This window comes from Agelaius tricolor, unplaced genomic scaffold (assembly GCF_023055355.1).
Source record: "Agelaius tricolor isolate 1412-34295 unplaced genomic scaffold, bAgeTri1.0.p SCAF_29, whole genome shotgun sequence".
Classification (NCBI taxonomy): domain Eukaryota; kingdom Metazoa; phylum Chordata; class Aves; order Passeriformes; family Icteridae; genus Agelaius; species Agelaius tricolor.
In genome coordinates, this window is record NW_027269289.1 from 7020638 (window position 1) to 7034604 (window position 13967).

The 13967-nt window shown below is 41.3% G+C and overlaps 1 protein-coding gene across 1 annotated transcript in view; it reads left to right on the top strand.

The window, feature by feature from the left end:
• Positions 1-13967, top strand: part of SIK2 (salt inducible kinase 2) — a 36317-nt gene that overhangs the window by 4453 nt on the left and 17897 nt on the right. Inside the window, exons 2-4 of the mRNA XM_071449473.1 lie at positions 1897-2013; positions 2875-2938; positions 7691-7852. Coding sequence (XP_071305574.1) covers positions 1897-2013; positions 2875-2938; positions 7691-7852 — 343 coding nt within the window. The remainder of the gene's footprint in view (positions 1-1896; positions 2014-2874; positions 2939-7690; positions 7853-13967) is intronic.

Consider the following 13967-nt stretch of genomic DNA (forward strand, 5'->3'; position numbering starts at 1 on the left):
GAACAACTTTTATCTTTTCTTGACAAGCATTTCATCCTCACTCCTTGGCAGCTGCAATTCCCAGATGTCAGGGGAGGATTGAGCAAACTCCCATTCCCTGGGCCTTCAGTGGAAGAGGGAAGGAAATAAGAAATAAGTGCAGTTCCTTGGGTTTTTAAATGAGAAGGAAGCGTGAAAGCTGCAAAGATACCTTGGAATTTAACTCCTTAAGGAGCAAAACCTGGTGACAGGGGGAGATCAGGGATTCCCTTTTGGTTTTCCTTGTAGATGAAGCATGTGCTGACATTATATCTTGAAATTTGGGATTTTTTTGTTGTTGTTTGTTTCAGACTGTTGCCAGTAATTGTTGGCAAGCTGCATGTTTAGGAACAAAACACACTTTTCACATAGGAAACTGCTCTGTGCCTTGAAGGAGCTTCTCCACCTCTAAGAATTACATCCCTTTTCCTGTCACCAAGACACAGCTGAGCTCCAAAAGGAGCTGCTGAATTCCCTGCTCCTCCTCACATCCTTGGGAAGACTTTGCTGGATTTTGAGTACTTTCAAGAGGTTCTTCTGTAAAACCCTCCCCTGGTCCTGGCAAGATGAAGATGCAGAATGAGCTGAGGTGTTTAATCTGTGTTTGAGTGGAGGAGCTGCTGCTCTGCTGTGGTATATCCATTTTATGGACACATTTCCTGCACACTTGAGGTTGTACAGTTTCCTGGGAGTTGGGGAAAGACAAGGGACTTTAAAGGAAGGAAAATCAAAGTGAGCTAAGGTCAATAAATAGTAAATTGTGAACTCAGGTGGGCCCACAGTCAGTGTTAGCAGGTATATCCATTTTATGGACACATTTCCTGCACACTTGAGGTTGTACATTTCCCTGGGAGTTGAGGGGAATAAAAGGGACTTTTAAGGAAGGAAAATCAGAGTGAGCTGAGGTCAGTAAATAGTAAATTGTGAACTCAGGTGGGCCCACAATCAGTGTCAGCAGATAATGAGGCTCTCCTCCCGTGAATTTCTGTCTCCAGCAGCTCTCCCCTGTTCAATAGTTTGTGAAATTCTGTTATAATTGGAAGCATTAGTGGGACTTACATTGTTTGCTCCTGCTTCAGCATTAACAAAGTGACATTTAGGCTGAATAAACAGCATTTCTATATTCAGCACTCTTTAGCATTTTTACCCTTTGCATGTGCAGGGGCTGAATTTTCACTTTCTTCTTGGTTTCAACTTTAAATGTCTTCTGTTGGAGCTTTTTAATCCCTTCAGCATCTAGACTTATCTTCCCTTTGCATTTATTGGCTAAAAACAAGGTCAGCAGGGCCAGGATGTGTTTTGTGAACTAACTGAGATGTGTTTCCAAGGCTTGACTGGTAAATTTATCTGCAGAGTTTTTTCTCTGAAGGGATGAACTGAAGATCCCCTCCTATAACAGCACTTGAATTAATTAAACGTGTCACAGCTGCAACTGCATGGATCCCCTAGGTTTGCATTGTCAGTTTTTCTCTTAAAATATCATTTTGTGGGACTCAGATTTGTCACCTTGGCTCCAGAAATGGGCGCCATTAGGGTGATTTTGGTCACTGCAAATTGTTGATTTAAGAGCACCTGGAGCACTGGCCTGTTCTGTGCCTTCCATTCCATGGAAAATCTGGGGTTTTTTTTCATGGAAAACTGCTTTTTCTCACTGAAAATCTGCTTTTTCTCAAAGAAAATCTGGTTTTTCTCACTGAAAACCTGCGTTTCCTCTGATGCTGCTGTGGGTGAGATCCCTGCAGCCCCTTGGAGGGACCCAGACCCTTCCAGTGCTGCCCTGCTGTATTTTTCAGCCTGGGGCTGCATTTTTCCCTTCCTAATGAGGGTGAACTCACGTTGGGGGAGTTTTTAAACCTCATTTTTGCTCTTGGTCTGCAGGTGGCAATAAAAATCATTGACAAATCTCAGCTGGATGCTGTGAATCTGGAGAAGATCTACAGGGAGGTGCAGATCATGAAGATGCTGGACCACCCACACATCATAAAACTCTACCAGGTGGGCCTAGAGGGGCTTTTCCCTTTTTATTTTCCTTTCTTTCCCCCTTTTTCCCACTTTTTTCCCTCTCTTAGTTCTGCTAAACAAAAATGAAGATCCCACTTAAGACCAGTTCAGCTTTAAATTAATTTTATGCAGAAGAAACTGGCCTTTAAAATATTTCAGAAATAAATGGTCTATTTAAAAAATAAAGCTGGTCTTTAAAATATTGATGTGCCAGGTGGAGGTGGAGCTTAAGGAGTTAAATTTGCAACTTATAAATTTGCAATTTATTATTTGATAACATCTCCCCTCAGTTCCTTTCTGAATGAATGACACCACTCAAAAAATGGCAGAAGAGAGGTTGAGAATATTTAAATAAAGTCTGAAGATCAGCACTTGAAGGGATGGTGATGCTTGGGTGGTGCTCACTCCTTCAGTGCCTGGTTAAAAATGCATTTGATAAATGAGTTTGTTTTTAAAATAGCCTTCAAATTGTCTCCCTGGTTTGCTTTTATTTGTGAGCAGTCTCTTGGGACTTTTCAGCCAGTTCATACATAAAATGCAAAATCAAATTCACAAAGCTCTTGCCCACAGACAAGTTCAGCTGATGCTGAAATGTTTCTCTGAGGTTGTTGAAATAAACCCAAAATACCTTGAAATTGTCCTGAAATCTGAAATGACTTTTTGAACTGGGGGATTTTTCTCAGTGAAGCTTTTGATTATTTTGTTTGCACACATTGGAAGATTGTGCCAATTCCAGGTGTGAGGCAGAACTTTCACAGCTTTAGGAGAGAACCATAAAAATAAGGATTCTTTTGGGTGATTTTTGGCTTTTTTGCTTTTCCCATGAGCCCTCATGTGTGATTTCTGCCTCCACAGGTGATGGAGACCAAAAGCATGCTGTACCTCGTGACAGAATTTGCCAAAAATGGGGAGATTTTTGGTAAGCAGGAGAATATTTGCATGTTGAACTTTTTAATGCACTCCTGGTGTCTGTGTCAATAAGAATCTTTTGGGTCTGTTCTTAGATTGAATATTTCTGTGCACCTGCAGAGTTAAAAATCTTTTATAGCTGATTTCCTCTGTTTCAGTTGGTCTCCACTGTGGCTTTTGCTGTGCTTTGTCTTGGGACAAAAATCCTGCTGGTTTGGCTGCAAATCCAAAATCACTTCTGGCTTCTATTTTATTATAATAAAATAAAAAATATATAAAAATATATACATATATACACATTATATGTATTATGTAATATAAAAGACATTGTATATATTTAATATGTATTATATATTACATATTGAATATATACAATATGTATTATATAATATAATATGCATTACCTTATATATAATATATATAATATTATAGTATATATAATATACATTATATGTATTATATAATACATATACAAGAAATAAAATAATTATAATATGATCACAAATAAATATATAATATAATTGTATTAAAACTAAAATTAATTTTTATTAAAAGTGAAAATTATTTTTAAAATTTATTAAAGTTTTAAATTTTTATTATACAATATAAATAGATATAATTCTATATATATCTTATATATATATCAAATTATAATGAAATTAAATTTTTATTATTACACAATATAGATATTTATAATTTTATGTAGATATTTATATATTTTAAAAATATAATTATTATAAGATTTTTAAAAATCCCAATCCCTGCTGTAGAAAGGTGTAGCCAGAGATGACAGCAGGCTGAGATAAATGTAGAAAATTTGGAGCTTTCCTGGCAGAGGTGGTTTTGCTGTTCCAGCCCCTCAGGATGCCCAGGGCTCTGCAGCAGCTCCGGCTTTGGCTCTGTCCCAGCAGGTCCCAGGTGTCCCCTGCAGGTCCTGGTGTCCCCAGCAGGTCCCAGGTGTCCCCAGCAGGTCCCAGGTGTCCCCTGCAGGGTCCCTGGACAGTGGCTGCTGTGCCCAGGTTGGCACCATGCCCATCCCTGTTTGCCCTCTGGTTAATGCACAACCCCTGGAGCTGCAGGAGGGACAGGGCTGATCCCAGAATCAGGGATTTGTTCTGGGTTTGAGATCTCCCAATAAATCCTGGTAGGGCCATAAAAGCCAAGGCCAGCTTGGCTTCATGAATGTTGGGGAAGATGAAACAGGAAAGCCTTATCAGTATGATTGCCTGGCAAAAGATTGGAGAATATGGAAACTATAAGTGAGATTGAAATGAAAGCAAGCTTTGAGATCCCTCAGTTACTGAACAACTGGAAAACAATGGTGTGGCTGCTGAAGGTGATCCCCTATTGATGGAACAACACCCTCTGCTTGCAGACAGGCCCAAGGGGCAGAGCAGACCCTACAGCTTGGCAGAGGGGGCCCAAAGAGGAGTTTGTAGGGTTTAAAATGTAACACAGGATGGTGATGTAATGTGGTTTAACTCTCCTTACAAGGTTAAATATAAAGTTTGTACACAAACAAATTAGAGACAATGGCAAGCAAGTGGTTTTCAGAGCCCTGGATGAGGGGGACACAGAGGTTCTGGGGCTCTGAGCAGGCTGCAGGCTTGGCCTTGCTTTCCAAGGCTTGGAGAGGAAAGAGCTTGTTTAGAATGTGACACAGGATGGTGATGTAATGATTCTTATAGGCTGCATGTAAATGCTTTAGGATTTGTGTCTTGGACTAGATTGGTTAGTGAGAATTAGAATATTCAACACAGAAGAAGATTTATGGTGTTGTAATGGGAACTTTGCTCTCTTTTTCCCTCTTGCTTTTATTCCTCTCTCCCTCTTTGGGGCTCCTCTTTGGGGCCTGCTCTGAGCTGTGCCTGGCAGCTCCAAGCAGGACCCTGCACTTGGCCCTTTGCAATGAACCCCAAATTCCAAGACCAGAAGAAGATTTATTGTATTTTAACGGGAACCTCACCCTCTGATCCTCTCTTTCACTCTCTCATTTTCTCTTTACCACACTCCTGCCTTCTCTCTCTTTACTTCTCTCGGGCCTGCTCTGAGCTGTGCCTGGCAGCTCCCAGCAGGGCCCTGCCCTCAGGCCCTTTGCAACGAACCCCAAGTTCCAAAAGGCCCCTGCCCCCAGGCCCTTTGCAATAAACCCCAAATTCCATGACCAGAAGAAGATTTATTGTATTGTAACAGGAGCCTCGCTCTCTCATCCTCTTTACCACTCTCTTTATTTCTCTTTCTCTCAGTCCTGCTCTGAGCTGTGCCTGGCAGGCCCAAGCAGGGCCCTGCACCCACATCCTTCGCAATAAACCCCAAATTCCAAGCCCTGGCTTCAAGAATCTCTCATCTCCATCCATCCTGACCATCCTACCCCCCAACACTCCTCCCATGAACTCGTTCTGCATTGCCAACAAATGCTGGATTAACAGCTCAGGGCTAATTGAGTTTGTGCCTTTGATATCTGACTTCACCTTGCTGTCATATGATTTGTCAGTCACTCTGTGCCTGAGTGATATTTAGCTTGCAAATATTATGATCTCCCTTTACTGCCAGGCTTTTGTTTGTTCTTGTGCTTTGCCAAGTGAAACCAGCTGAGAGTGTGTGAGGTGGGGTGGGAGCTCTGAGCTGAGCTGCAGCTCCCACAGACCAGCTCTGACCACAGAGAAGAGTTGAAATGAAAATGTTGCCAGAGTTACAAAGCCCCTAAATGATATTTGAATTTAAAATCCTATAAAACACAGCCTCACACAGCCCCCTAAATGATATTTGAATTAAAAATCCTATAAAATACTGGCTAACAGAGCTCCCTTAATGATACTTGAATTAAGTCCTCTAAAATACAGGCTAACACAGCCCCCTACATTTTATTTGAATTAACAGTCCCCTAAAACACAGGCTAACAAAGACCTCTAAATTATATTTGAGTTAAAAATCCTATAAAACACAAGCTAATAAAGACCCATAAATGATATTTGAATTAAAAATTCTATAAAACACAGGCTAACACAGCCCCCTAAATAATATTTGAATTAAAAATCCTTTAAAACACAGGCTAACCAAGGCAGGTTTGCAGCTGTGCTGGGCAAGGTGCTGCTGCTGGGATCTGGTGTTGCACAAGTGCTGTAGAAGATCAAATTAATCACTATAAAATTAATCACTATAAACTTAATCACTATAAAATTAATCACTCTCAAATCTCTGCTCTGGCTGCTCCTTGGCCATTACCTGCATTCTTTGTGGGGTGTTCTGAGCCCATCCCAGGCCCTGATTCTCTGATTTTTCCCCCAGAACAGGGGTTTTTAAAACTGCTCCCTCGCCCAGCTGCTGCTGCTCCCCTTGTTTTTGTTCCTGAGGATAAATGGAGTTTTTGGTTTCAGGGCTGCCATTGGTTTTTACAATGTAATCAAATATGAAAACAAAATGTTCTCTCTGCCTGTGACGCAGTGGAGAGGAGAGAGAGGTCAGCATGGGCACCTTTGGGGTGCTGGTTTTTATTCCCAGAAATTAAAAAAAAAAAAAAATTTATTCAGCACACAGCCACTGCTGAGGCTTCAGAGGGTGAAGTGTGATGTGAAACATAAGAAGAATTAAAGCTTGACGTGTCCAGGATGATGAAGTAAATGATTCCAAGTATTCCCCATGAATTGTGGTGTGAAAATATTGTGGAAATATTGACCAGGTAGCTGCAGAAGAAGGAGCAGAAAAGAATTTCCTCTTTTTTTCCACTTTTTTGGAGGGTTGAGTGGGAGAGCAACAAGTTAGAAACTGGTTTGAGTGCTAATTATTTGGGAGAAATTAAATTTCAGTGTTGTTGCTTGCTGCCCAGTCCATTAAAACCTGAATTGTTTGATTTATGATGATTTGAGCTCTCAGGTTGTGAAAATATTGACCAGGTAGCCATAAAAGAAGGAGCAGAGAAAAATTTCCTTTTTTTTCCCATTTTTTCGAAGGGTTGAGTGGGAGAACAACAAACTGAAAGTTGGTTTGAAGTTCCCTTGTGCTGATTATTGGGAAGAAAACATTGAGTTTCAAGCTTGTTGCCTAAATCCATTTAAACCTGATTTGCTTGATTTCTGCTGCTTTTTTTTTTTCTCAGATTACCATCAGTTCTATTGTGAAAATATTGTAAAAATATTATAAGTAAAAAAAAATATTATAAGTAAAAAAATACTGAGCAGGTAGCTATAAAAGAAGGAATATTAAAATATTATGAAAACTATGATATATTATGAAAATATTATGCACATGAAAATATTGTGCAAATATTGACCAGATAGCTATAAAAGAAGAGAAAATTTTCCTTATTTTTTCCATTTTTTCAGAGATTTGGCTGGGAGAGCAACAAGCTGGAAGCTGATTTGAGTTCCTTTGTGCTAATTATTGGGGAGAAATTACAGAGTTTTGTGATTGCTACTTGCTGCCCAGCCTGATTTAAACCTGATTTATTGGAGTTCTGCTGCTTTTATTTCCCAGATTACCAAGAAAATATTATGAAAAAATATGAAATATTAGGAGAACATTATGCAAATGAAAATATTGTGTAAATATTGACCAGGTAGCCATAAAAGAAAAGAAAAAATTTTCCTTATTTTTTCCATTTTCACGGTGGGTCAGCTGCGAGATTAAGAGCCTGGAAATCAATTTGATTTTCCTGCTGCTAATTTTTTGGGGGGAACCATTAAAAATCAGCGTTGCTGCCTGCTGTCCAGGCTGATTAGAGCAGATTTGGTTGATTGGGGGTGATTTTATTTTCATTTCCCAGATTACCTGGCCAGCCACGGGCGCCTGAGCGAGGCCGAGGCGCGGCGCAAGTTCTGGCAGATCCTGTCCGCAGTGGAATATTGCCATGGCAGGAAAATCGTGCACAGGGACCTCAAAGCTGAGAACCTCCTGCTGGACAACAACATGAACATCAAAATAGCAGGTATTCCACTTTATTTTTATGTATTTTTTTAATAGAATCCCCCTCTGGTGCTGCCTGTGATTCTGTTGTGGTTTTCCACGTGAATTTTCCTCCATGGTGGGTGTCAAAGTCCATCCAAATTTCCAATATTAACTTCCAGAAAAACAAGGAAAAAAAAGCAAAAAAAATTTAGTTATAAATATTTTATAGTAGTTATAAACATTTTATAGTAGTTATAGACATTATATATATTATATTAATATATATAATATATATTAATTATATATATTATATATATAGACATTATAATATATGTGGACATTATAATAGTTATAGACATTATAATAGTTATAGACATTATAATAGTTACAGACATTATATATAATATTAATATATATAATATATATTAATTATACATTATATATATAGACATTATAATAGTTATAGACATTATAATAGTTATAGACATTATATATATCATATTAATATATAATATATATATTAATTATATATATTATATATATTATATATAGACATTATAATAGTTATAGACATTATAATAGTTATAGACATTATATATATTATTAATATATATTCATAATATATATAATATATGTAGACATTATAATGTATACAGACATTATAATATATATAGACATTTTTTGTAGCTGTCTTTAAAGCTGCCAGATGTTCAGGTTAAAACAGAGTTAATCAAATAACTTCTTTCAACATTAAAAAAAACCAACTCAAAATGGAAGCTTATTGATTCTTTTTTTTTTTTCCTTTTTGCATGCATGATTTCACTTTAATTATAAATTTCGACACAGCAGATGTTGCTAGCAATAGAAATCATTTTCATTACAATTCCACGGATCCTTCCACGCTGACTTGAGCCCAGAGAGGCTGGAAATGGGTAAAAGAGAGAATTTCTTGATTTGGGGGCTGTTGAACTTCAGCCTTCAAGAACAGGGGAGCAGGAAGGGAAAGAGTGAAGGAAGGAGAAGGAATTTCCCTTTGTCAGGCTGAGAAGGGTGAAATGATGAAACATTTTTAGATTATTTTTCCTTTTCATTTCCCTGCTGGCATTTCTGGCATGGTGGAAGGCTTGTGGAGCCTTCCCCAGGTGGGTTCATCAGTGCTGCCATTTCTGGGGTGGTTTTCCTGTTTTCATTTCTGATTTCACACCTGAACCCACCTCCAGCAGCAATCACAGCACCTGGAGAGTTATGGCTGGGAGATAATTGATTCACCAGGCCAGTTTATACTGAATAAATCCTAAATTCAGTCTGAGGGCTGCCAGTCACCCCCTTGCTCTGGGGAACTGAGCTGAAAAAAGGGAATTTCTGTGCTGCTGCTCATCTGTGCTTTCTTTCCTGCCTTCACTGCCAGGTTTTTGCCCTCTGATCCCTCTCCACCTTGTAATGTTCAGCCTGGCAGAGCTTTCCAGAGCTCCTCAGGGGTCTCAGCTCCTCCATCCAGAGCTTTTCCTGCCCTGGATGTCCTGAGCACTGCAGGGATGCAAATCCCTTGGGGGAAGCCCCTTCCAGAGCATCCCAGGAGAGCCAGGAGCTGTTCTGGCACTGGGGATTTCATATTTAAGTGATAATTTGGGATATTTCAGCTCTTTTCCTGCTGAATTCCAGGACTGAATTCCTGCCTAACACAAGAATTTAGATTTCCAGAGTGACCTCTGCTTGTTTTCCTCTCAGCTCCTGCATCCAGAGCTTTTCCTGCCCTGGATGTCCTGAGCACTGCAGGGATGCAAATCCCCTGAGAAAAGCTCCTTCCAGAACATCCCAGGAGAGCCAGGAGCTGTTCTGGCACTGGGAATTCACATTTAGGTGATAATTGGGGGATTTCAGCTCTTTTTATGCTTCCTAGGAAAGGCTCTGGACCTAAAGTGCTCTCTCAGGGGCTCCAGTTTGGTTGCTCCCAGGTGAACCAGGGTCCCTTTCAGAATTTCCTGCACACTCACCTGATTTTTCCATGCTGGACTGAACTCCTGCCTTGTGGAATTTGCAGGCAACCCCAGAATGAGAAGAGATGAGAATTTTGACTCCATGTTTCAGAGGGCTGATATATTATTTTATGATATATATTATATGAAAAGAAAATGCTGTATTAGAACTATAGTGGAAATGGGATGAGGAGATTCCATCAGCTCTGCCCTGCCCCAGCTGCTCTGCTGCCCCACTTCTCCAGTGCACTGAGTTAATTACAGGTGGGCTGTAAATGAGCCCATGAACTGGTTCCTCCGTGGATCTCAGTCCTTATCAGGTTGATAAGAGCTCCCTGTGTCCAGCCTGGCTGCTGAAGGAGCTGGAGGAAAGTTCAGGCTGCTGAAACTTTGTAGTGATTTGTGCCGAGTCAGTTGTTGGATTTTTCGCTGCAGAGGGGAAGGATGACGAAGTGCCCAGGGTTTATCTGGGGTTTTTGGAGTTATCTGGCCTGTGCAGATCCCTGGGAACAGCCTCTTCCAGTTGTTCATCTTGCTCATGGCTCATTTATCAGGCTGGGGAAGGACAGAGGGCAGCCAGGATCCCAGCTCTGATAGCTGGGCTTTTCCTCTGGTTTCAGGTCATGTAGGAATTGGAAAAACCAGCACAAGAACTGATGAATTCTTTTGATAAAGCTCTTCTTAGCTTCCAGTGGGCCTCTTGCTTTGTTCTGCTGCTTCCAAGACTTTTACTGAAGCTTTTTGCTCCTCAAGAACACAACAGTTTTTAGTCAAACACTGAAACATGCACAAAGTCACCTCTCTTGCTTTGTTCTCCTGCTTCCAAGACTTTTATTGAAGCTTTTTACACATGAAGAGCACTACAGTTTTTATCAACACTGAAACATGCACAAAGTCACCTCTGTATTTCAGCCACCAGGAGAATAAACTAACATTCAAAAGTGGTCCAAAACCTGTGGGTTCATAAGATTGCCACCTCTGATGCCTGAGGCTGGACTGAAATCCAATAGTTTTGTGTTAATATTGCTCTAAAAGGACAGGGACAGGCGGAATTTTAAGGATCTTTTCTCTCTAGCTGGACAACAAACAGAGGATGAGTAAAGAATTTGAGGTGAGAGCTTTGATAGGTTTATTTTGTAAAAGGTAAGAGGTGGTTGGGAGCAGAGCCCTTAAATTTTAGTGCAAGTAGCAAAACTGAAGGTATCAATGAGATACCTAAAATGTCCTTTGAGAAAAGGGGGAAGGTGAGGAATTCCCTGCCAGGTTTAATGTGGAATTTGTGCTCAGCACTGGCCAGGCAGCCCTGCCTGGCTCTCCCCAGAGTTCAGCAGCTGCACTGGTGCTGTGTCCTTTGCTTTTGCTGCTTTTGAGGGCATCTGAGGCATTTCAGCTCCCTCTGAGCTCCACCTTTGCTGTGCAGCCAGAAATGCACCCCTGAAACCCGAACCTGCTCAGAATGGGGAGCCAGCTCCTGTTCTTGTCCTTGCAGCCCCAGATTGAGGTGCCTGCAGGAAACTGTGACACCCTGCTGCTTGCAGCAGCCCAGGTAGGCAGAGACTGTTATTTTGAAGGAGGCTGGAGCTGCTGCTGGACAGGGAAATGTGCATTGACGTCAGGAGAGGCTGCTCAGCCCTCAGCCCCTGAAGTGGGTCAGGTTTGCTGCTCATACCTTGCCTTTATCAGCACCTCTGTGCCCATTATCTGCCAGGCTCACATTTCTCCTCCAACAAAAGCTCCCTGTGGCTCTCTGCAAGGCAGGCAGATTGAGTTCTGCTCCTCGTTTTAGGAGAATGGATTAATTATAGCTCTGGAGCTCCTTCTGGGAGGCTTCTGGAGGCACCAGGGAGAGGCTCTGCCATCCTGCTGGAGGCTCAGCAGAAGCTGCAGTGGCTCTGCCATTTCTCAGATTGCAAACGGGGCTGAAAGCTCAGGCTGGTTTTTTCCATTTTTAAGGGGAAAACAGATTCCATTGGCGTGATGTGCGCTCGAAAAAATGATACCTTCGAAATTCAAGATTATTCTGAAGGGGGTAATGAGATTGAGAAACCAAATACCACAACTGTGCAGAGCCAATATTTGCAGATTGCACAAACACAGAGTTTATTCAACTGAACACAATGCTGCAAATGATGGCCTTTTTTTGGGCTTTTTGTTGTTTGGTTTGTTCTTTATTTTAACGTGCAGATTCAGGGAAATGTTAAGGAGATCACTCCATTATATAATCTCAGTCCGCTGGTAATGAACCCAATTTCAGTCCTTTTAGAATTCTGTGGCTGGCATATGTTTGATTTGTTTGGTTTGGTTTTTTTTTGAGGGCTAGCACATTTTTTTCCCTCGAATAGCAGTGATGTTTCTTCTGGAATGAGACATTTTTGGGGTTAAAAATGACCACTTTGGATCCAGAATGGCTGTGACAGATCAGCAATGGCAAAAGAGGAACAAGGTGGAAGGGGGAGAATGAGAGACTGATGATTTTTTTGTGCTTAACTGAATCCTGGCCACTCCAAAAAGTGGGGCAACTCAACTGACAGTGCAGTAATTAAAAATTGAGGAAGCCCCATGGAGCAAGCATCCAGGATCCTGACTAAATCCTGTTTTTTTTTTTTTTCCTTTGAAAGGGTTTTCATGGATGTTATCCATGCTGGAGTGCTTACAAATTGTTTCCCAGCCATTTGTGTGGGGAGAATAATGGAGACAAAAGGGGTGAGCACAAGAAATTGTGTACCCTAACAAATAATGCTGATCTCCCCCACCCAGGGAATTATTTTGTCCAATAAGAGAAAACAGAATTGGATTTTTTAAAGCTAAGAGCCAGTTGCTGACATACAGAGCACTGGTTTTAATTCATGTATTCCATGAAAAAGCCCAGTGCCAGTCAGGAGGTGTCTGGCAGTGCTTTGTGCTGCTGAAATTCAGAGCTGAAGGGTTCTGGTGTTTCATTGGTCATGAAAAGAGAAGAAATTGAAGCTTTAGAAGCACGGGGCTGAGGCAGAGTGGGGAAATCATGGTCCAGGTGTACAGGACAGCACTGCAGGCACAGGGGCTGGTGAGGAATTCCCTCTGGCTGTGGCTGCTCCTTCTGGGAGCAATTCACAGCCTCTCATTCATGGATTTTCTAATAAAGCTCAGTCAGTTGTGCTGTCACAGGGCCATCAGAGTCAGCCAAGAGCTGCTCTTCAGCCAGTTCAGCACTGCAAGCTCTGCCCTTCTCCTGCTCTGAGGGGCCAGGAGCACCTCCAGGATGTGTCCTGGCTCCTGAGGTCCAGAAATAAAAACTTTATGTATCATAAAATTCATCATCTGATGGTAATAATAACATAAACCCGGGGCTTCTCTTACACTGGCTTTTTGCTGCTCAGATTTCTTCATGTTTCTCTTTGGTGACCAGAAATAAAACCTTTGTGTGTCACAAAATTCATCATCTGATGGTAATAATAACATAAACCTGGGGCTTCTCTTACACTGGCTTTTTGCTGCTCAGATTTCTTCATGTTTCTTTTTGGTGATTTCTTCAAAGAGGTGACTTTAAATCCCAGTCTGGACAGGCAAGGAATGTCACTTTTTTTAGGATTTGAAATCCTTGTGCTCCCAAGCAAGTCATGCTTTCTTTAGCTGTGCTTACAAATAAATGTTCTTGTACTTGTGAATCTGATAGGAAGATTTATGAGGGTGGCACCCGAGGGAGAGCTGCAGCTCTGAGATAAAAACCTGATGTTTATCTGCACTGTGAGGATGTTGAAAACCTGACAAATCCGAGATAAGAGAGGGGAGAAATCAGATTTAAGTTCACCTACACGGGGTGGCAAAATGCTCCTGTGGAGAGCAGGAATGGCCTCGTGCCTCCTGAGGCATTGTCACCGTGGCCAAGCCAATTCTGTGGGAAGAAAAAGGGAATAATGATAAAAAAGAATTCACAGCAGTGGTCTGGCTGTGTTAGGGGGAAAGGGAAAAAGGGGAAAGGGGGAAAAAGGAAAAAGGGGAAAGGGGGAAAAAGGGGAAAGGTGAAAAAAGGGAAGAGAGGAAAAAAGGGAGAAGGGGAAAAGGGGAAAAAGGAAAAGGTGAAAAGGGGGAAAGGGGAAAATGGAAAAGGTGAAAAAAGTGAAAAGGGGAAAGGGGAAAAAAGGGAAATGGAGATAAAAGGGAAGAGGGGAAAAGGTGCCACCGTGCTGGGGTTACCCA